The sequence below is a fragment of the Alligator mississippiensis genome, chromosome 16 (assembly GCF_030867095.1).
Source record: "Alligator mississippiensis isolate rAllMis1 chromosome 16, rAllMis1, whole genome shotgun sequence".
NCBI lineage: Eukaryota > Metazoa > Chordata > Crocodylia > Alligatoridae > Alligator > Alligator mississippiensis.
The window spans coordinates 8,534,611-8,554,281 of record NC_081839.1 but is presented as its reverse complement, the minus strand read 5'-3'; the positions used below and the strand labels follow the sequence as shown (position 1 = coordinate 8,554,281).

General features: G+C 54.0%; 1 protein-coding gene across 1 annotated transcript in view; it reads left to right on the top strand.

Moving 5' to 3' along the window:
- Nucleotides 1-19,671, top strand: part of LOC102557750 (protein unc-13 homolog A) — a 100,209-nt gene that overhangs the window by 50,775 nt on the left and 29,763 nt on the right. The window contains exons 17-31 of the mRNA XM_059719920.1: nucleotides 70-297; nucleotides 1,178-1,319; nucleotides 2,318-2,487; nucleotides 4,222-4,337; nucleotides 4,711-4,874; nucleotides 5,994-6,144; nucleotides 9,394-9,462; nucleotides 10,074-10,163; nucleotides 10,735-10,869; nucleotides 11,669-11,802; nucleotides 13,135-13,220; nucleotides 13,676-13,802; nucleotides 16,142-16,238; nucleotides 17,063-17,206; nucleotides 18,185-18,268. Coding sequence (XP_059575903.1) covers nucleotides 70-297; nucleotides 1,178-1,319; nucleotides 2,318-2,487; nucleotides 4,222-4,337; nucleotides 4,711-4,874; nucleotides 5,994-6,144; nucleotides 9,394-9,462; nucleotides 10,074-10,163; nucleotides 10,735-10,869; nucleotides 11,669-11,802; nucleotides 13,135-13,220; nucleotides 13,676-13,802; nucleotides 16,142-16,238; nucleotides 17,063-17,206; nucleotides 18,185-18,268 — 1,937 coding nt within the window. The remainder of the gene's footprint in view (nucleotides 1-69; nucleotides 298-1,177; nucleotides 1,320-2,317; nucleotides 2,488-4,221; nucleotides 4,338-4,710; nucleotides 4,875-5,993; nucleotides 6,145-9,393; nucleotides 9,463-10,073; nucleotides 10,164-10,734; nucleotides 10,870-11,668; nucleotides 11,803-13,134; nucleotides 13,221-13,675; nucleotides 13,803-16,141; nucleotides 16,239-17,062; nucleotides 17,207-18,184; nucleotides 18,269-19,671) is intronic.

Genomic DNA, 19,671 nt, shown 5'->3' with positions numbered 1-19,671 from the left:
TTCAGAAGGTCTGGCCCAGGATTGTATCCATTCATTGTTTCTGCCCCCTGCCACTTTCCATCACCCCAGGAGCAGCTGAGAAGAGCTCCAAGCACGGGGCAGAGGACCGGACCCAGAACATCATCATGGTGCTCAAGGACCGCATGAAGATTCGGGAGCGAAACAAGCCTGAGATCTTCGAGCTGATCCAGGAAGTCTTTGGCGTCTCCAAAGCCACCCACACGCAGCAGATGAAGGCGGTGAAGCAGAGCGTGCTGGATGGCACCTCCAAGTGGTCAGCCAAGATCAGCATCACGGGTAGGCATGGGCACAGCCTGACATGTTGGAGTGATGCACGGACATGTTCCCCAGTGAATACATGGGTGCCACTGATAAAAAGGGCGATGGGCTTAGAGTCCAATCCTCAGTGCTCTCCTGGAGGTCTGCTGATGTCTCCTTCATACCATAGTAGGGTTGGAGCTGGAGCTATTGAGCACTACTCTAGCTTTCCAGGACAGGGACACAGCACCATGTGCTAGAACATCTTAGATCCCAGATCTTGGTCACAGTAATGGGTGACTGCAGGGGTTACAGCTCCCAGCACACAGTAGCCCATCCTGAGCCAGTTGAAATTGGGTTAAGATAGAGGGTTGCATGCTGGCACCTGACATAAGCCAGGGTAGCAGGTCCCTGTCACAGAGGCTCTTTACCCCTGGGGCTGTGCCTGTAGATCTGTAGAGGCCAGGTTTGTCCGCTTCTATGGCCAGTTCAGGTATGTCTTGCTCCAGATGGTCTGTATCCATCAACGGGGTAGGTATCTGTGATCTGCTGTTAGTTCACAGCAAAAACTGTGCCGTGTGTGTGTCTCCCAGAGGTCTGGGGCTGGGGATGGTCCTCCCTCTGGGAGCCAGCAGCTGCCTTTGACAAAAGGAAGTGAATTCCCATCAGCACCTGGACAGCCCCAGCCGGATGACATGGACCAGAAAGCAATCGGAGTCAGGCTCCTCTGTGCAGCATCTGCTGATTTGAAAAATCTCATGTTGCTTGATTGTTCTGTATCCACAATTGATTCCTGTTTTTATTTGTTCTCTCCATTGTGTGGGTATGTGTTGTGCCTGAATGATGTGTGCTGCCATGTGTGTCCATATAAATATTGTGCCTTTGTGTGTATGGACCGTGTGTATGTGTGGTGTTATAGTTGTTTGTGCCCAGGGCCTGCAGGCAAAGGATAAGACAGGCTCCAGTGACCCGTATGTTACTGTCCAGGTTGGAAAGACGAAAAAAAGGACTAAAACTATCTACGGAAATCTAAACCCCGTCTGGGAGGAGAATTTCCATTTGTAAGTTATTTCTTACCCTGCTCTCAGCTCTAACTCCCTGCTGCCAGCATAGCCTTGGGTTTCCTCATCTCAGTCGCATGGGTTTTGGTCACCTGGCCTAGCCCTGAGTCATCTCTCTGTCTGTCCTGGAGATTGCCAGTGCCCATGGTGACCCAGTGCTAAGTGAGAGTAGAGGAACTGGAGCAGAAGCTCTGTAGGTCCCAATGCATCTTAAGCACAGAGTAATTCTGCCGAGGTCCATGGTGGTGCTGGGGTATGAAGCAGGCCCCTTTGACTGCTCTGCCTGTGTTCAGTGAGACCTGCTTTAGTTGTGGCATAAAAGAACCAGAAGCACTGTCATTCATGGCTCTCAGTCAAGCCTACAGAAGATTTGGGTGGTGGATTGGGAAGGGATGCCCCAGGCCTTGCTGTGATATTAATCTTACCCTCAGTGTGTCAGAAAACCTGTGGTTTTAGTTCTGGGGCTTTATGCCACATTAAATCTCCATCCTCAGACCCCCTGGAGCTACGATCTCCTGCAGGAGACCTCATCTTACCTTATCTTGGCATCTGTGATGGCCTGCTCATGCTGGAAGGACTGTGAACGCTGAAGTCCCCTCTTCTCCTAGAGGAAGAGCCTCTGGGTCAGAATTGCAGTGGGCACAGGATTGCACCACAGCTGCTCCCCCGGACCCGCTCATCCAACCCCAACACTTAAGGGAGCCTTATGGAACAGGACTGACATGATTTGAGGAAACTATAGAAATACCCAGTTCTTATCTAGTGCCCCTCAGCTGCAGCTCTTAAAGTACTCCTCATAGCCCCATTTTATACCTGGGACAACTGCGGCAGAGAACAAGGACTTGCTAAAAGTTACCCAGTGGCAGAGATAGGACTGGAACCCAAGTCTCGGAAGTCCTGGGCTGGATGGAGTAGGGCTGCTCTGGGTAGGTAGCAGGGAGGAGCAAGAAGGGTCTTTGCTCACTGCTCTGGGAATCTTTCTCCCTTGCAACCTGCAGTGAATGCCATAACTCCTCTGATCGGATCAAGGTCCGGGTCTGGGATGAAGACGATGACATCAAGTCTCGTGTCAAGCAACGCTTTAAGAGAGAGTCCGATGACTTCCTGGGACAGACGATCATAGAGGTCCGAACACTGAGTGGCGAGATGGATGTCTGGTACAACCTAGGTAAATGCCCTCCCCAGATCCCCAGCCTCCCCCTGGGGATCTGCTTCTGCTGGGCTGCAGCAGCCAGTGACAGCATTCCTATCAAATCCAGGGGGTAGGTTTGGAGCCTGATATATAGCAATTTCCAGGCAAATCACGCCTTGAAGAGCCTTTCAGAGCATAGGTGCCAACTTTTATTTTTGCTGGGGGTCGGGCTAAGATGTGCCTCCCCCCTCGCCCAGAGCAGAGCCAAGCGGAGCCCGTGGCGGGGGGGCAGGGGCAGATGCAGGCTGCCTGCTGTGGGCTCAGGGCTCCCTGCCCTGCTGCCATCCTCTTGGGAGCCCTGTGCCACCATGGTGAGGTACCGCCTACCCAGCTGGCAGCAGCAGGGTGCACAACTCCATGCTACTGCCTCTGCTGCTGCCAGATGGGCAGGGATACCTTGCCATGGCGGTGCAGCAAGCGTGGGGCTCCCAGGGGCAAAGCAGCAGGGCAGGGAGCCCCAAGGCTACAGTAGACAGCCTGCACCCATCTCCACCCTGTGCACAAATCTGGGGGGCATGTGCCCCCCCACACCTCCCTCTGTGGGAGTGTATGCAGCAGTGGGGAGCCATCCCACCCCACCTCGGACAAGCTGCCTGTGGCTCTGTCCCTCTCCCTGCCCTGGTCCCAGGTCCCAGGTCCCACGTACCGCCCTGGCTGGGCAGCACCCCCAGCCCAGCCCCCGTCTCACTCCCTCCCTCACCACAGGGGCCTCAGTCTGCACCCCCTCCATAGACTTACCTGCAGGCAGCTGAGGGAGTCGCTCTCCACCATTGCCTGAGGCTGTATTCCTGGCCATGTGCACATGTGTACGTGGTGCCCCTGCATCCCACTGCCCTGAGCCCCTTGCAAGCTGGAACTCGGCCAGCCTGCAAGGGGAAACCCGCCATGTCCTGCATTTTTCCAGGGTGAATGGAAAACCTGGATTGCTGCACAATATTGGGAATCTGGGACAAATTCTGTCCCGCAGTCATGCAGCCCAGGACCGGGACTGGACGTTCCCATTTTGGGACTGTCCCACGCAATTAGGGATGGGTGGTCACCCTACCCTCTTCCCAAAGCGGGGCCAGGACCCCCACATACTCAATGCCTGTGTTTCAGAATTAAACACTGTGGGGCTGATTATTGCCACTTATTATTCACCGTGTAGATGTGATGTATTACCTTATGTATTTATTAGCACATCACTGTACTATCGAGTGGGTCAACGATTCCTAATGGTTAGTTAATGATAATACTCAGCTCGCCTGTGGCACTTCTCACGTCATTTGATGTCCAAGCACTTTACAAAGGAGGTCAATAGCATGATCCCTGGTTTCACAGACAGGGAAACTGAGGCACGAGGCAGGGCAATGATTCAGGTTTCGGATGAATTTGTGTCTCCTGAGTTCCCATCCAGCATTCTAGCCACTAGGTAAAATTTCTTCCCCATATGTGGATGACAGTAGCACCTAGAAGCTTTGTTGTGCTCGGTGCTGTACATACACAGAGTGAGAGAGTCCTGAGCCAGAGAGCTCGCACTCTAAATAGACCAGGCAGACAAAGGAAGTAGTATTATCCTGCGTTATGGATGGGGAAACTGAGGCACAGAGCAGGGCAGGGAAGTCCCAGACCTCTCCTTTACCCCCACGCCTGTTCTCCACAGTGCTTTTCTCTCCTCTGGGGAGGCCCATAAAGAACCTCATGTTTGTCCGTTTCCCTCCCTTCTCTCAGACAAGCGGACGGACAAGTCGGCTGTGTCTGGAGCCATCCGGCTTCACATCAGCGTGGAAATAAAGGGGGAGGAGAAGGTGGCTCCGTACCATGTGCAGTATACGTGCCTACATGAGGTGAGTGGGGGCAGGGGGCCTGTCCCAGGTGCCTGGATGGGCAGGTTGGTGAGCTTGGAGAATGACATCCTACAATGGCCAATCCAGCATGGCAATAGCTGAGGATGCTTCTGCCGTGCCCTGCCTCACGTCTGTGCCTCTGCTGTAGCCCCAAAGCCTGGATATAAAGGCACCGAGGGCTAGTATACCTTGTCCCCATCACCAGAGCATCCCTTCCCCTTACAGTATTCAGGTCTGAGTGCCTGCACGCAACAGAGTAATGCAGGGCCTCTGATATATGTGGGGGGGTCAGGAATCCCCACCACTCGCACCAGCCCCTAGTTTAAGCCCCCTCCACTGCGCCCTAAGGGATCTGCTCTGTCCCCTGCCTCAGAACCTCTTCCATTTCGTGACGGACTTACAAAACAACGGGGTGGTGAAGATCCCCGACGCCAAGGGGGACGATGCCTGGAAGGTGTACTTCGACGAGACGGCCCAGGAGATCGTGGATGAGTTTGCCATGCGGTACGGGGTGGAGTCCATCTACCAGGCCATGACGTGAGTCTCTGCCCTTTTGCCCCCTGTCTATCTGAGGGTGATTAGGGAAGGGTGGGTAAATGGCACAGCTGGTGGGCCGGATCCTCAGCTAGGGCTGGTGGGGGGGCAGCTCCATTGAAAATAGTGAGTGACACAGTTTTATATCAGGCAGACATGTGGGACCTACAGAGATCCCCCTTTCCTTCTGCTTCCTTAAGTGGTTGGTGAGTCACTCGGGTACTCTGGGAAGGGTCGTGCTGATGTGATGGTACAGGGTTCAGTCTGCACCGCACAGGCCCTCTAAAACCCACAACCTATGCCTGCACACACACACCCCACCCCATAGACCCACGCACCACATGCCTTAGCTTCTACCCTGATACATGCAGCTCTTAAAGTTAACACACAGATCTTGGATTGGCCTCCTCAGTGTTGCTCAGACCGACCAGTGACTCCCCTGTGAATTGGAAGACTTGTCCATGTATCGAGGGACTGCCACCACCACTGACACACACATACACACTGCAAAGTGAACCTCATGGCCCACAGCCTACCCACACACACCCCTCCGATACTGTGCACACATACACTCCATATCACCCCGCTTCCATAATACTGCCATTGACTGGGTCAGACCACAGGTCCATCTTGTGCCATATCCTGTGTCAGTGGCAGAGGGTGGATGCTGAAAGGGAGAGTGAATTAGCTATGACCGGGGTTTTTTTCCACTCTTCCTCTCTCCCTTGCAGCCTCTAGTATTTAAGATCTAGGAAGTTCTAATTCGGAAGCTGTATCCCTAAATCCCAGGCTCAATAGCCACGTCCGTTGTACATGCTCTACAAAGCATACTGTAATACATCATTGTATACACTGTACACCCATTTACCCCCATATAACCCCTTCCAACATCCCCCAGCATACACTGCATGCATATATACACCCTCCCTACACTTCTCTGACACATCCACACCACATACTGCCTCTACACCATGCCCCGTGTACACCTCACCCTAGACCCCTCTCACATGTACAAACCTCACCAGACCATTTGTGAAACAGCTCCAGCAGCCTGGACCCTGCGCGGCCTCAGTGCACTCATTCTGCAGGATGTATTTCAGCCTCTCATCCCTTCCCTTTCAGCCACTTTGCCTGCCTGTCCTCTAAATACATGTGTCCCGGAGTGCCGGCGGTGATGAGCACCCTGCTCGCCAACATCAACGCTTACTATGCACATACCACTGCCTCCACCAACGTGTCTGCCTCCGACCGCTTTGCTGCTTCCAATTTCGGGGTAAGTCCTATGGTGCGTAAAACTCTCTTTCCTATTTCTCTCTTCTCTTTGGGGCGGGGGTGCATGGTAGATAGAGCCGTGCAAAGACACCGCCACCAGAAGGCGGATACTTCCAATTGGACCATCCCATTAAAAACAACAGGCTATCTTTCTTGGAAAATTGGCAGCAATTTGGCTTGAATGCACACACTTTTGCTTAAAAAGAAAAAAAAAAGCCAAGTGTGACATTTGTGAAATTAGACCCATTTGTGACCTGCGGGTGGCAGTCACCGGGAAAAAATATGTTGAAATTCACACATTGGAAGCCAAATTTTTTTTTTTTTTAAGCCACTCATGGAGCAAAAAATGTCACCGTTGTCACCTGCAGATAATCAGCAACACTTTTGCCAAAATCCCTTGGGAATTTTGCACGGCCCTGGTAGTTCTGGATGGAACCTGAAGCCAGAGCAAACTTGTCTGGTTTTGTGGGTCTGGATGGATCCCCAAACTCCCCGTCACATAGCCAGTTTGGACACTTACTGGGGGACTTTTGCCTTATGACCCCAGTCCTACTGAGACTATTGCACCGGCTTCACTTTACACATGCTGAGAGGCCCTCTTGATGTCTGGGAGAACACTCGCGTGTGTAAAATGAAGTGCGTGTGTAAGTGTCAGTAGGGATGGGACTTAAGGCCAGAAGCAAAACCAGGAAAGTTTCCACAGGTGACAGGTTAATGCCGTCACGGGGTATTGTTGAGTTAAAGTGACAGGCCTTTTCTCAGTCTTGGATTCACCAGCGTAATTCTGGAGTAACCGCACTGAAGTCCGTGGGTTTTCTCTGGATTTACGCTGGTGTAACTGAGCTGAGAACCCAGCCCTATAGCTGTCCGAAAAGCACTCTGGCTTATTAAACCTAGACCGTGCTAATCTCGGAGGCCAATTCTTAACTTTTCTTTGCTTCGTTTCTTCCCAGCTTGGACAGTGAAAACCAAGTAGCCAGTTGCACGTGTGTTTCTAGTCAGCGTCTAGGTGCCTTCGTTTCCTGTTGCCCATGCGTTGTCTGTCTGTCCCTGTGCTGGAGGGTTTGGGTTACCGACACAGCAGGGGGATGCCTAGAGCCAAGTAAACTGTATTTCCGAGTCGTGAAAAGTTTTTCTCTTGATCTTTAGGGTTTGTAAAAACTTTTTTTTCTTTCTCTTTTTTTAGAGAGCCTAAATTTGGGCCCTAAAGTACCCGACAGTGTCGCTTTACCCCACTGTGTTACCCAGCGTGCCTGTCATGACCAGTTTTAAGGCGTGCTGCAACTGCTCTGTTTCGGGGACGTGCATCTGTGCACTCTGCACGGTCTCTGCAAAAACTGGTCTTACTGTCTCTTGCAGGCAAATGATACGAAGGTTTGCGGTAGCAAATGCAGGCTGTGGGCTAGCCTGAGCTCACACCGAGAGGAGGGGGTGTGTTAGCTGCACCGCTCTGGGCGTCAGTCTGTGCCCAACCCCTGACTTTCTGATGTAGCCCCCATGCCTTCACCCCTGCAGCAAGGGAATTGCCATGTCCCTCCTGCTCCAGCCTCCTTTGGCATGCTGTGACCCAGTGAATGTCCCACTGTTTAAGGGGCTCATTGCCTTCTTGCCTCTTCAGGGGGACAATGTCACCCTCTCACTCCTGTGAGCCTAAACCCAAGGTGTGGGCCTAAGGAAGACTTTCTGGCTTCCTTGCACTGATGTGTCATTAGTCACACATGGAGCAGAAATTAGGGCCAGAGGGGACTGAAGGTCATCCCCTCCTGCCAGGATGAACGTATCCTTGACCTATGCCCAGTTCTGCCTTGAGGAGCTGAGAGCACTCAGGGCAGCTGGCATTTTCCAGCAGGTGCTTGGGACCTCACAGAAGCCAGCCCTTTGTTATACTGGGCCTGGAAAAGCTGCCAGTACTGATAGGCAAAACCAGAGCAGTTCCTTCTCTTAATCAACCTGCAGAGCTGGGGGAGAGTCGGGCCTGCACCAAGGGGTGCCACAGGTGAAGCAAGGCCACAGCACCTACTGTGACCTGTAGCATCTATATGCCCTTTTATGCCAGGGTGGGTAGCCACAGAGACTTGGGTCCCTGGGAAAGCCGTTTGCAAGGAATATAGTGGGATTCCCATTAGCAAGTCCCATTGTGTGACAGGCAGATGTCTCCGGTGACTGCTGGTCCTTGTGTGCAGGTCCAGGGTCATGCTGGAGGAGGGCAGCATAGCTCCTCAGCAGGAAAGAGCTAGGCAAGCTCTGGCAGCCGTAAATGGGGAGCCTGCTTCAAGCCTTTCCCCACCCTTTGCTTCCTTTCTATTGAGTGTGGCTGGCACGTGGGGAGCTGCGAAGCCCAGGGCTAACCCTGAACCCTCTCGCTGAGAGCCCCCTCCCTGGGGCATACATTGAGAGTGACTCCTATGGAGTCAGCTACCCAAGGGGACCCTTATGAGCGCTAATCCAGATTCACTCCTGAAGTGGATTAACTAAACGGCATTACACCCCTTACAAAATGGCCTTAAATTCCACGTTGGTTAAATCACTTTGGGAACGAATTGAACGACTGCTCAGTTAGGACGTCCCCACGTGCAATTGAACTAAACCACTGTGGATGTGCAGCTCTAGTTCATTCAGAGTCCCTTTCCCACGTGGCCCTGTGCAGATACGCTCAGAGTAGCATGGATTTAATTAATCCACTGACAGTGTGCAGCCATCAGCCTCACTTCAGGAAAAGCTCCTGAGCTGTGTGAGGTGGCCTGGCCCCCGTCCTTGAAGAGACGCCATCTGGTCTGCAGTTAGCATCCCTAAGGGAGAGGAGGGATGGACTCAGCTGCAGTAGGAAGAGGATCCTCTGTGGAGGCTGCTGTGGTTCTCTCGGACTCTAGCTCCCAGCCTACATTGCCTCCCATTGCAAGGCAGGTCTCACTGCATCCTGGCTAGGGCTAAGCCAACAGGGAGTGGCCTGCTAACTGGGCTGCAGTTTGCTCCAGACCTTATGCTCATTTCTAAACCTTTCGGTTGACTGTACCAGAGAGATCCAGGAAGATGTTGGCCTCTCTTCCACATCTTCCTCCCTTCACAGTCCTGCTGAGACCCAGCCCAACCATAGGCACTGGTCATGCAGGGGGGAGCTACAATTGGGAAGAGGGATCAGTACTGTCAGTCCTGTTAGCCTTGCTCTGAGGATGGGGTGATGGGGGGAGGTGGGAAAGCCACCTTGGATGCCTTTCCCCCATTTACCTGGCCCCGGGGTGTGTCTCCACAGAAAGAGCGCTTCGTCAAGCTGCTGGACCAGCTGCACAATTCGCTCCGGATTGACCTGTCCATGTACCGGGTAAGGCAAGCAAAACCCATGTGGGGCAGTGAATGCTTGGGGAAATCTATCCTTCGTGGGAGTAGTGTGGTCATCCCAGCCTTTCTCAGTCAGGGGGCGGTGGAATAAGTCTTGAACCACAGGCTCAAAGCAGGTCTGCTTCCCGGTTTGTGTCTTGGGAGTCATCGTGCAAAAGTTCGGTCTCAAGTCCCTGTTCTTCACCAGACTAAAACATCACCATGATGCGGTGGGGACCGCTGATAGCTCAGGGACCCATGCAGTTGCCCAGTTCACACTGCCTACACCTGCTCTATGCTAGGTACCCAACACAACATGTCTCCTCATCCTCCTAGCAAGCCTCCCAGCCGTTCCCCAATCTCCTGTGGCCTTTTGTGCGAGGAAATACCTTCCAAGTGTCCAGAGCCTGCCAAGGGGTCAGAATGGCCCAGTAGATAACATGTGGATTGGGGTCAGGAGATGTGGGGTCCGGCAGACTCCATGCCAAGGGGAGAGCATTATCAGCCTAGCCGTTAGCTCTGTGGCCATGCCCAGCTGGGTGCTTCCTGCCCATTGAGACCTTCTTGCTTTTGTATTCATCACGGGGCCCTCTGCTTTTCTTTCCTATTTGACAGAATAACTTCCCTGCCAGCAGCCCTGAAAGGCTACAGGACCTCAAGTCAACAGTGGATCTGTTAACCAGCATCACCTTCTTCCGAATGAAGGTAATGGCCAGTGCCCAGGTCTCTGGTTCCCTGCCCTCGTGGGATGAAGAAAGACCTCCATAGCTCACAGAGGAAAGCAACTCAGCCTCGATTCTCTGCTTCCCTGCTGGGCAGCTGTGGGTGGGCCATGCCAGGGGCTGATATGCAAGTTGATTTGCTTAATTAATTGCTCACCATTTCTCCTAGGGCCCAAGCTGCACTCCTGTAGGATTTTGCTGTTATTAAGGGGCTTTTGTTGAACTGTATGGATACCCCTGGCCCCAGGGCTCTGGGTTGAATAAGGTCAGGGAGATTCCTGGCCTAGCAGGATTTCTCACCCAGTAGGGAGCCCTGCTTAGGATGGGCAACAGGGATGTGAGCTGGCCTCATGTATCTCCAGGGCTTGTGGCATGTGAAGACAGCCTTCTTCTTGGTGGAGCACTAGTGACACCCCAGTCCAGCAGCCCTTCACAAGGGAGCTAAACCTATCACTGTCCCAACTCCCGGGCAATGGACGTTTGAGGGGGCAGGCATCTATCTTAAGAAATGGCCTGTGCAAAGCATTTCCTTGTTTCTCTTCCCGGTTCTGCAGGTCCAGGAGCTACAGAGCCCTCCCCGTGCCAGCCAAGTAGTGAAGGACTGCGTGAAAGCCTGCCTCAACTCCACCTATGAATACATCTTCAACAACTGTCACGAGCTGTACAGCCGGGAGTACCAGACAGATCCCGTAAGCAGGGCGGGTGGGAGAGCTGGTCCTGGAGCCTCTGTGCAGAGCTGCCATGAAGAGCTCTGCTCGTGCAGCAGGAAGAGGGTAGCAGCACCAGGCCTTTGCCGTGACCTGCTGCATGTGGCATTGATGATGCTGACTTCTCACTTTCCTTCCTTCCTCCCTCCCTTACACTGAATTCCTGCCCCCCCACCCAGTCTTAGTGGCCACGATCCTTTTAGATTAGCAGCTACCTTTGCTATGACTTCAGATCCAAAGCACAATTCAGGTGTCGGTGTCCTGGCCCTGGAAAACACTGTGACCTCTTTTGCTACACGCCCACTTTAAGGATCTGGTTCCTTTCCAGTGCTCAGGTGAGGCTCAGTAGCAAGCTGGGACTCCTGGTATGTGGACTCCTGGTAAGGGAACCCAGAAAGGACGCAATTCTGCAGGAAATCAAGTGATGCAACCGGGAGGTGAGAGCAACTCCACTCCTTGCAGTTTGGGGCCAGAGTCTCCAGGTTTCCTATATGGAGCAAGACTCGAGGATTCCTGTCTGGGGCAGGACCCAGAAATGTGTACAGGGACATGGGCCTAGACTGGATCCAGACCTGTGTCCATCAGAAGCAGTCCTGCCTTGGCCATCAGGGAATAAGCTGGGAAGGAACAAGTAGGTTTGGGTCTATCTCTAATGCCCAAGCAGAGGGGAATCTGAGTCTGGAGGCCACATTGTGATAACAGTCCCTGAGAGCAGCTGGGCTGTTTTCACACCTGTCTTTGACCACAGATTTCCCCTTCCTTTTATTTGGGCTTTTCTTAGACAAAGAAAGGTGAGGTGCCCCCTGAGGAGCAGGGACCCAGCATCAAGAACCTGGATTTCTGGTCCAAACTCATCACGCTGATTGTCTCAATTATTGAAGAGGATAAGAACTCCTACACGCCCTGTCTGAACCAGTAAGTACCTGCATGGGGAGGACAACATCTCCTCTGCTTCCCATAAAGCTTATGGGGAGTTGAGAGAGTCACAGAGCCTCTCGCCTTAACCAGGCAAAGCTGAGAGCTGAGGTGGCTGGAGGATGCCACACTGGGAGCTCCAACATAGGAGCCCCAAGAAGCCAGAACATGGGGGAAGACATCTCTGTGGGGTTTCCTTCTTTCCACTTGCACTGAATCCCCCAAGGAAGACAGAATTCACAGTCACATCCACGTGCCCCTGCAAGCACTGGCAGGGGACCAGCTTCAGGATTAGAAAATGTTCTTAGTGCCATGGAACAAACCCAAACCCTTTTGGCTGTCATGCACCCAGACTGGGCTGAAGCGAGCATTGTCCAATCAAAATCACCAGGTTTTCTCATCTCTCTCTGGTACTTGCTCAGGAAATAACCCCTTGACCCATGAGAGCTCCTGGCTGGAAGCTGCATCAAAACTGACACATCTTTCTGGCAAAACTGTAGTTTCTGACCAAAGAATTGCTTAGTCAGAGCTATCCCAGCTGGCTCCTCCAGCAAGGGAATGCTCCGTGCCAGGCCCTGCGGCTTGGCATTGATGCAGTGCCTGGGAAGGAAGATACTTCCAGCATGGGGCATCTGAGTCAGGAGCTGGAGAAGGGAGGGCAGCTGGCTGCCATTCACACTTCATGGAATGATTCCTCTTTGGAAAATGCCAGAGACGAGGGCTGGGTGGGACAGACAGTACAAAGAGCCAGGAGCCTCTATTTGTTAGAAATGAGCCTTGCCACTAGAAAAAAATGCCTGTTTTATAGGAAGCCCCGAGAGGTGAAGTGACTTGTCCCTAGGCTAGGCTACACAGCAAGTTAGCAAGTCGTGCTGAGCACACTGATTCTCCATGTGTGGGTGTGGATCTGGTGCTGTCCATACCATGTCAGGCTGGGAAGATGGTAACGCCCCTCCGCCTGCCTTTAGGGAGCTTCTCCCTTCCGATCTGCCCAGCTCCATACCTGTCCCAGTAGCAGGGGGAAATAAAAACAGCCGTTGTCACAGCCATAATTGGTGCTGCCATGGGCACAGCTCTGCTGCTACACCTCTGGCTTGTGCCATGCCCAGGTTATAAGTCACCTTGCCTGTGCCCTACCTGTCTGGTGCTGACTGGATGAGCACAGAAAAGCCCCAGGTGCCCCACATCTGTACAGCAGTCTCTGTGCCCTCCTTGGGGCATAGTGACACCAGGGAGACCAGCTTTCTCTCCCCTTGAAGCAGCTGGGTTGGAGTTTTCTTCTCTACCTGCCGTATTCATTTAGTTTTCCTCCTTTTCTTTAATCACTGCCAGGTTCCCCCAGGAGCTGAACGTGGGCAAGATCAGTGCTGAAGTGATGTGGAACCTCTTTGCTCAGGACATGAAGTATGCAATGGAAGGTGAGTCTCCCCTTGGCTGCATTTGCCTCTTGGCAGGGGGGCACCAGCTCAGCTCGAGCCAGGGTGGGGAAAATGTGCCACCTAATGATAACAAAAAGCCATGACCACTCACAGCTAGTCCTGAGCCTCCTTGCATTGGCAGTGGAGCTGGAGCACAGTGCCTCCTGCTCCAAAAGTCATATCCCAACTGATAAGGTAAAGGAGAATCTCTGCTAGCAGTACAGGCCCCATGCCACGCAGCTGCACAACTCTGATGCCACCCAGCACGGGGTGGTAGTGAGCATACACAGTAAGGCAGCTCACGCCAGTCCTGATGGTATCAAAAGGGGTGCTGAAGAAGCAGCATCGGGCACTAGGCTTGAGGGCAGAGCAGAGGGCTGGCGGGAGGGGGAATAAGCCTTTCTGTTGATGCGGGCAGGAGCACCTGACAGTCCTGCTCTCTGCCCCCCTCCCAGAGCACGACAAGCACCGCCTGTGCAAGAGCGCTGACTACATGAACCTGCACTTCAAGGTGAAGTGGCTCTACAATGAGTATGTGACCGAGCTGCCTTCCTTCAAGAGCCGGGTGCCTGAGTACCCTGCGTAAGTCCTGGTGGGGCAGCAGGTCATTGCAAAGAGGGGCTGCCTCCATTGCTAGAGTGCTAGTGAGGTCCCAGCAGGAGGGTGCTGCCCTGGGGTGATTGCCGTTGCCTGGCCATGCTGCGTGGCTGTTTGCACACCCATGTTGAAGGCGAGGAGTGGGTGGAGGGGCACACAGGATGCTTATTAGTACGTGTGAGACCAGTTTAAACCATCTGCTGCTGGACTGAAGCATTGTGTAAGACATGATCTAGGACTTGGATTTCACTCTCAGGCCCTGGAGAGGGAGGAGGATAAGATAGAAATGAATGGAGGAGCCAAGGGGGCTGTTCATATTTCTTACACTCCCGGGTCGTCAAAAGAGGCACCTCCTCATCTGTTCTCCACTTCAGCCCCTTTCATCCCATTCCCTGCCCTCCCCTGCTTTCCTTCTCCATGAGAGGTATGGCAGGAGCCAGCAAGCCCCATCCTTGTTGGGCTCCTGGCCTGCTATGGGCAGCAGGGGAGCACAGTGCCTTTAAGACCGCACTGATCATATGAAGCAGTCTCCTTCGCATTGAGAGGCAGCAGAGGGGCAATGGGATCAATAGCTCTTTATAGGTAATTAAATGGCAGGGGCTGAAAGAGCTGGGCCTGCGTCCCAGCTGCCACATTGATCGTCCCCCGTGCCGCGGCATATTGGATGTGTGGAGCAAACTCAGCCAGGGTAGTGGAAGGTGGAGATGGCTCTCTGGGAGGTGGAAAATCAATAGCAGTCTGCTCTGGGTCTCTGGGAGTTGGCTTCCCACACAGCCCTGAATCCCCTCCTGTTGCTTATCTACTTAAGAAAGCACCATGTGAGATGCCCCCGTCTCAACCAGGATCCTGAGGGAGTCGTTGTGCTGTCTTGCTCTGATTGATTTCCCTAGAAGTCAGTGCTTGCTTTAGTCCAGCCCCTAAAGGATGTGTGTCACCAGCACATGGGTATTGGAGTCCCAGGGCCCTGGGCAGTCAAGAGCAGAGCCAGGCACCTCCCAAATTCATGGCACCCAGGGTTTGCCCCTTTCTGGCTGACAGCAGTCGCACATGTGCTCCCCTCTCATAGATGGGGCTTCTTGGGAGAGGGGTCAAAACTCTCTTCAAAGGCTGGGAGCAGAGGGCTCAGGCAGGGGCCACACCGCTGAGGTCCCAGCAGCCTGTGCCCCTGAGCTGTGCAGTCTGGGCAGAGGGCAGGCTTGCAGGGTGCTGTGGGAGGGAACAGAGGCAAAAGAGTTCAGGGCCAAGTGTGCAGATGCTAAGAGCCAGGTGGAGCAAGGAACTGGGGCCTGTTGTGGCCCTTCAATAGGAAGTACCAGCCAACTCCTTTCACCAGCTAGGCTGACCCTGGAGCCTTCTAAACTAGCCTTGTAAAGGAGACAAGTGCAAATGCCATTGGGGCCTGATTGTCACTGGTGCTGAGCTCTCAAGCAGTGGCAACACATAGGGGGTGCACAGGGGTGCTCGTGCACCCTTTGAGAGTGCCAGTGCACCCCCTGATTGGCCGCACTCCCCCCTTAGGTGATGGGCATGGGGGGCAGGCGGGAGCACTGGTGCCCCCACTGCAAGCACTGGCCAGGGAGTGGAGTGCCATTGCGCTCCCAGAAGTGGCTGCAGTGATTGGCCGCAGCAATCGGCCATCTCACGATCGGCTGCAGGGGGATCCCCCCCCAACCCAGATCAGCAGGATCAGCCATGGGGGACTTCTCCCCCCTCCCACCATCAGCGAGATTGGCCAACGGGGCACCCCCTTGACTAAGGTGGCACCAGTCACCCATGCTCTCAAGTCTTCTTCTGGTGAGTGCTCAGCACCTTAGGCAGGCACCTGGAAACACAGCAAATCATCCCTCCAGGTCAGGCTGAATTGAGGCTGAAGGCCAAAACTGAATGAACCTAGGCACAGAGGCCTGGTTCCCTTCTTTTTCCACCTGGTGTCAGTCAGAAATAGCTCCACACACACTGCCGGGCACGATTCTCATTCTGCTCCCATTGAGCTTCAGTGCAGCTGCCCCGAGTTATCCAGGTGAAGACAGAAGCAGGCTTGGTGGGACTGGGGGAGGCAGGCGGCTGAAGAAGAGTGGTCCAACAGGTTTGGAGGCAGTGGCATCAAGCCAGACCCGGTGCTGGATCCCCAAGAGCATCTCTGGCGCACAACCTTGCCTCTCCCTCTGCACGGTCCGGCTGGGAGGATGCCCTGTGGGGGGATTGCCCATCACATTCAACCGGCTCAGTTTCCCTTGTCTGGCTTTGGGTTGTCGGAGCATCCTGTGCCCCCAAGGAGACCTCTCTGCTCCCCTGCCTGCACCTTCCCTGTCTTGCTCTTCCAGGTGGTTTGAGCCTTTTGTTATCCAGTGGCTGGATGAGAACGAGGAGGTGTCCCGGGATTTCCTGCATGGAGCACTGGAGAGGGACAAGAAGGACGGGGTAGGGACAGAGCTGACGAGTGGCACTTCACACATTACCCCCTCACACACACCCTCCAAGCCTGACTCCCCCCTCATGCTAGTGGGGCATGAGAGTGGACCCTGGGATTCCTGCCCTTTGTTTTATATGCAACCCTGAGATCCATATACAGCACTCAAGCTCTCTTTTCTTACAAATGGGCTGGATTTGGCCAAATCCTGACATGCCAAAACCACCACCAGCTTTGCAGACAGCATAGCTATTCCACTAGTAACTGTATCCACAGGTATTAGAAGCCATCAGTCCTCCCTGCCTGCCCTGCCTTGGAAAGGCGAAGGGGCTTTGGTGCCAGGCAGTAGGCACTTTAGTGAAAGCAGTGATAGATGGGGACAAAATCTGATGCAGCCTGGGCCCCGGGACAGCAGCAAACCCCATACCCCAGAAGTCAGAGCTAGTTCTTCACTGTTTGAGGCCGGTGCTAATGGGGTCTGGCAGGGCCATATGGTGAGAGGGAGCCTCAGAGTGTTATTTCCAATCATCCACTCCAATGAGAAAGCAGCAGGAGGCTGGTAAGAGCCAGCCAGGAGCTTGGAGATGTGGCTTATAGTCCCAGTGAACTGGGCAAGGCTGAGAGAGGAGCCCTGTGGCATCTCAGGGGGAGCAGGGAACAGAATCGGGAGCCTGGACTCTGTCAGGTACCTGGGATGGAGGCAAGATGTCTGGGCAAAGCAGCTGGGGCAGGTTCCAAAGCTGTCCACTCCCTGGGACATAAGGATGTGCCTGGAAAGTATCCCATCTTTTATGTTCTGCTTCTCTGTTTGCCACCCCAAAACGCCCTGCCTCAGTTCCAGCAAACGTCTGAGCACGCGCTCTTCTCCTGCTCCGTGGTGGACGTCTTCTCCCAGCTGAACCAGAGCTTTGAGATCATCAAGAAGCTGGAGTGCCCTGACCCGCAGATTGTGGGGCATTACATGCGGAGGTTTGCCAAGGTAGGGAGTCCAGCAAGGGAAGGGGTGGGGTAGGTTAGTCCTGGTCTGGTGCAGTCCTTGTTGTGACCATCCTTGTGTCCCAAGGAGCAGAGATCCCCAATCTTATAGAATAACAGGAGCAAATGTCTTGGTTAGACCAGCTTCCCACTCAACCACCCATGCTCTGTGGCTGCATGGTTGTAGGTGGCCCTCACCTTAACCTCTCTGCTCCAAGTGCAGAGCACTTGGGATGGCAGTGTCCCCGTGTAGAGAAGAGAGAGGACTGAGCTGTAACGTCTGCAAAGATGACATTTAGCTGAGGCTGCTGAGCCCAGACACGCCCGGGGGCTTCTCTCAGCTGTCTAGCTCCTAGGTGACTCCTACATCGGGAGTCCCTCCACTGCCTTCCATGGACTCACCCCAGTGTGGAAGGTCAAGCCTTGCTTGTATGGTCTAGTGAAGCCAACTCAGCTGCCTGTGTCCCAGCCAGGGCTAAGCAGCTGTGGAGTGAGCCCAGCATGCTGGGGTGGCAGGGACAAGAGGAGGAGTGGGCAGCAGAAGGTGCCAATTAGGACAACCAGAGTGCCCCAGGCTAGCTGGGGGTGCCCGTGCCACAGAAGGCCTCCTGCCCAGGGTCTCAGCTCTGCCTCTGCAGCAGCACGGGAGGTGCAGAAGGGGAGATCCATGTCATGTCTACCAGAGTTGTGGGGGACCATGAGTGGGAAGTGGGGGATGACGTATCCTCCAGATGCTCTGGAGCATCACATCATAAACATCATGAACAGAGACAGATTTGCTCTGCTCCAGGACCTCTGTCCCACGTGACTCTGCCTGAGGCTGCCTGGGCCCAGGCCGACATGGAGACAGGATTTCAGACTAAGCGAATCCAGCTGTCACAGCCTTGCTTCTTTCTGCTTCTCTTCCCTTGCTGTCCTGTCCTGTCTCCTCTTCCTGCTCTCTGCTCCTTCGTTCCTCTCTGCCCATGCTGCCTGCCTACAGACCATCAGCAACGTGTTGCTGCAGTACGCCGAGATCATCTCTAAAGATTTCGCCTTACACTGCTCCAAGGAGAAAGAGAAAGTGGTGATGTATCCTCCTCCTTCTGCTGCTTCTCCCTTCTCTCTTACCTTCCGATCGGCCCTGACTGGTGGGGCCAGCTCCTGGCTTGCTGTTCCCACACTGCTAGCCAGCACCACCATTAGATCCCCCCAGGAATCGAGGAGAGCCCCTCTCTGCAGTGCCTTAGGCCCTGCCTACACCCCCTGCTCTAGTTTCTCTCCATTTCTTGAGAGCAAGATAAATCTCTGCCACTGGGGAGCTGCTCCCAGGTCCTCTGGGACTCTAGGGCACCTCACCCCACTGCAAATCCCTGCAGTGCCCCTTGCCTTAGAACAGGATCCAGCTCCAGACCTGGACCAAACGGCTGAGATGCAGGGGCCCTTGGATGTGTGCTGGGTTCTGGACTTGGCAGCTGGTCCGCTCTCTTTCCAGGGGGCTGAACTTCAGTTCCCACATTTAGTCACCCCAAGACTTCAAGGAGCTTTGGATCTGCACCAGGCCTGGGCTCCCACTTGGCGGCAACCAGCCAGGGAGATGGTGTACATTGCCCCTGGAATATGCACACATCCATTGACATTCATTCCTGGGCACCAGCCCCATCCTTTAGAAACAGCCTGGCTTGCCCAGGTATATACACCATGCCACACAAGTCATGCACTCACTCCTGTGCATAGTTGTGTAAGGCCTAGGCAGGATATGGACCAGTGAGACTCTCCTTTGCAGAAGCGGCCTGATGTTCTTATTGAAGCAAGTGTCAGTCAGGAGTAACCCCACCAAGGTCCATGGAGTGATGGTGGTTCAAAGCTGGGCTAATGGAGAGCAGAGTCCCTTAAACTGCAGGATGTCTCTGGGCCAAGGTGTAAACTGCACTGGTAGAAATCTGGAGTCAGCCCATAGATTTGGATATGACTAGCAGGGCTCCCTTTCCTTGACACCAGGCCATCCAGCAGTGACAGCTCTCCTGTTAGACCCACTCTGATATGTATAGACTTCACCATTGGCCTCCTGATGCTTTATGTCAGCGATAGATTTAGCCCACTGTTTAAAATGACAAGCTCTTTGTTCAGCTGACACCTGGCCAGCAGCCCTCCAAGGGCCAGGCTGTCAAGTGTTCAGTACCCACAGGTAGAGCTAAATGCCCTAAAGTACTCAGCTCCCAACACACCTGGCTGCCTGGAAGAGCCAGCCCCTGGTGCCCTGCTCTGAGAACAGGCAGTGCCTGGCCCCTTCCTGCCTGTCATACCCAGGCTACGCCCCACACCACACACAGTGAGGCAGGGGAGCAGGATGGAGGCCAGACGCACAGTTCAGGAACTCCTGGAGAATGTGGACCAAGTTGCACCAGGTCCCCATGAATGAAGCGGCTCGCTGGGCCCAGAGCTGCCCACGTCCCACTGCGGAGATCCCTGCAGGCTGACTTTATGGAA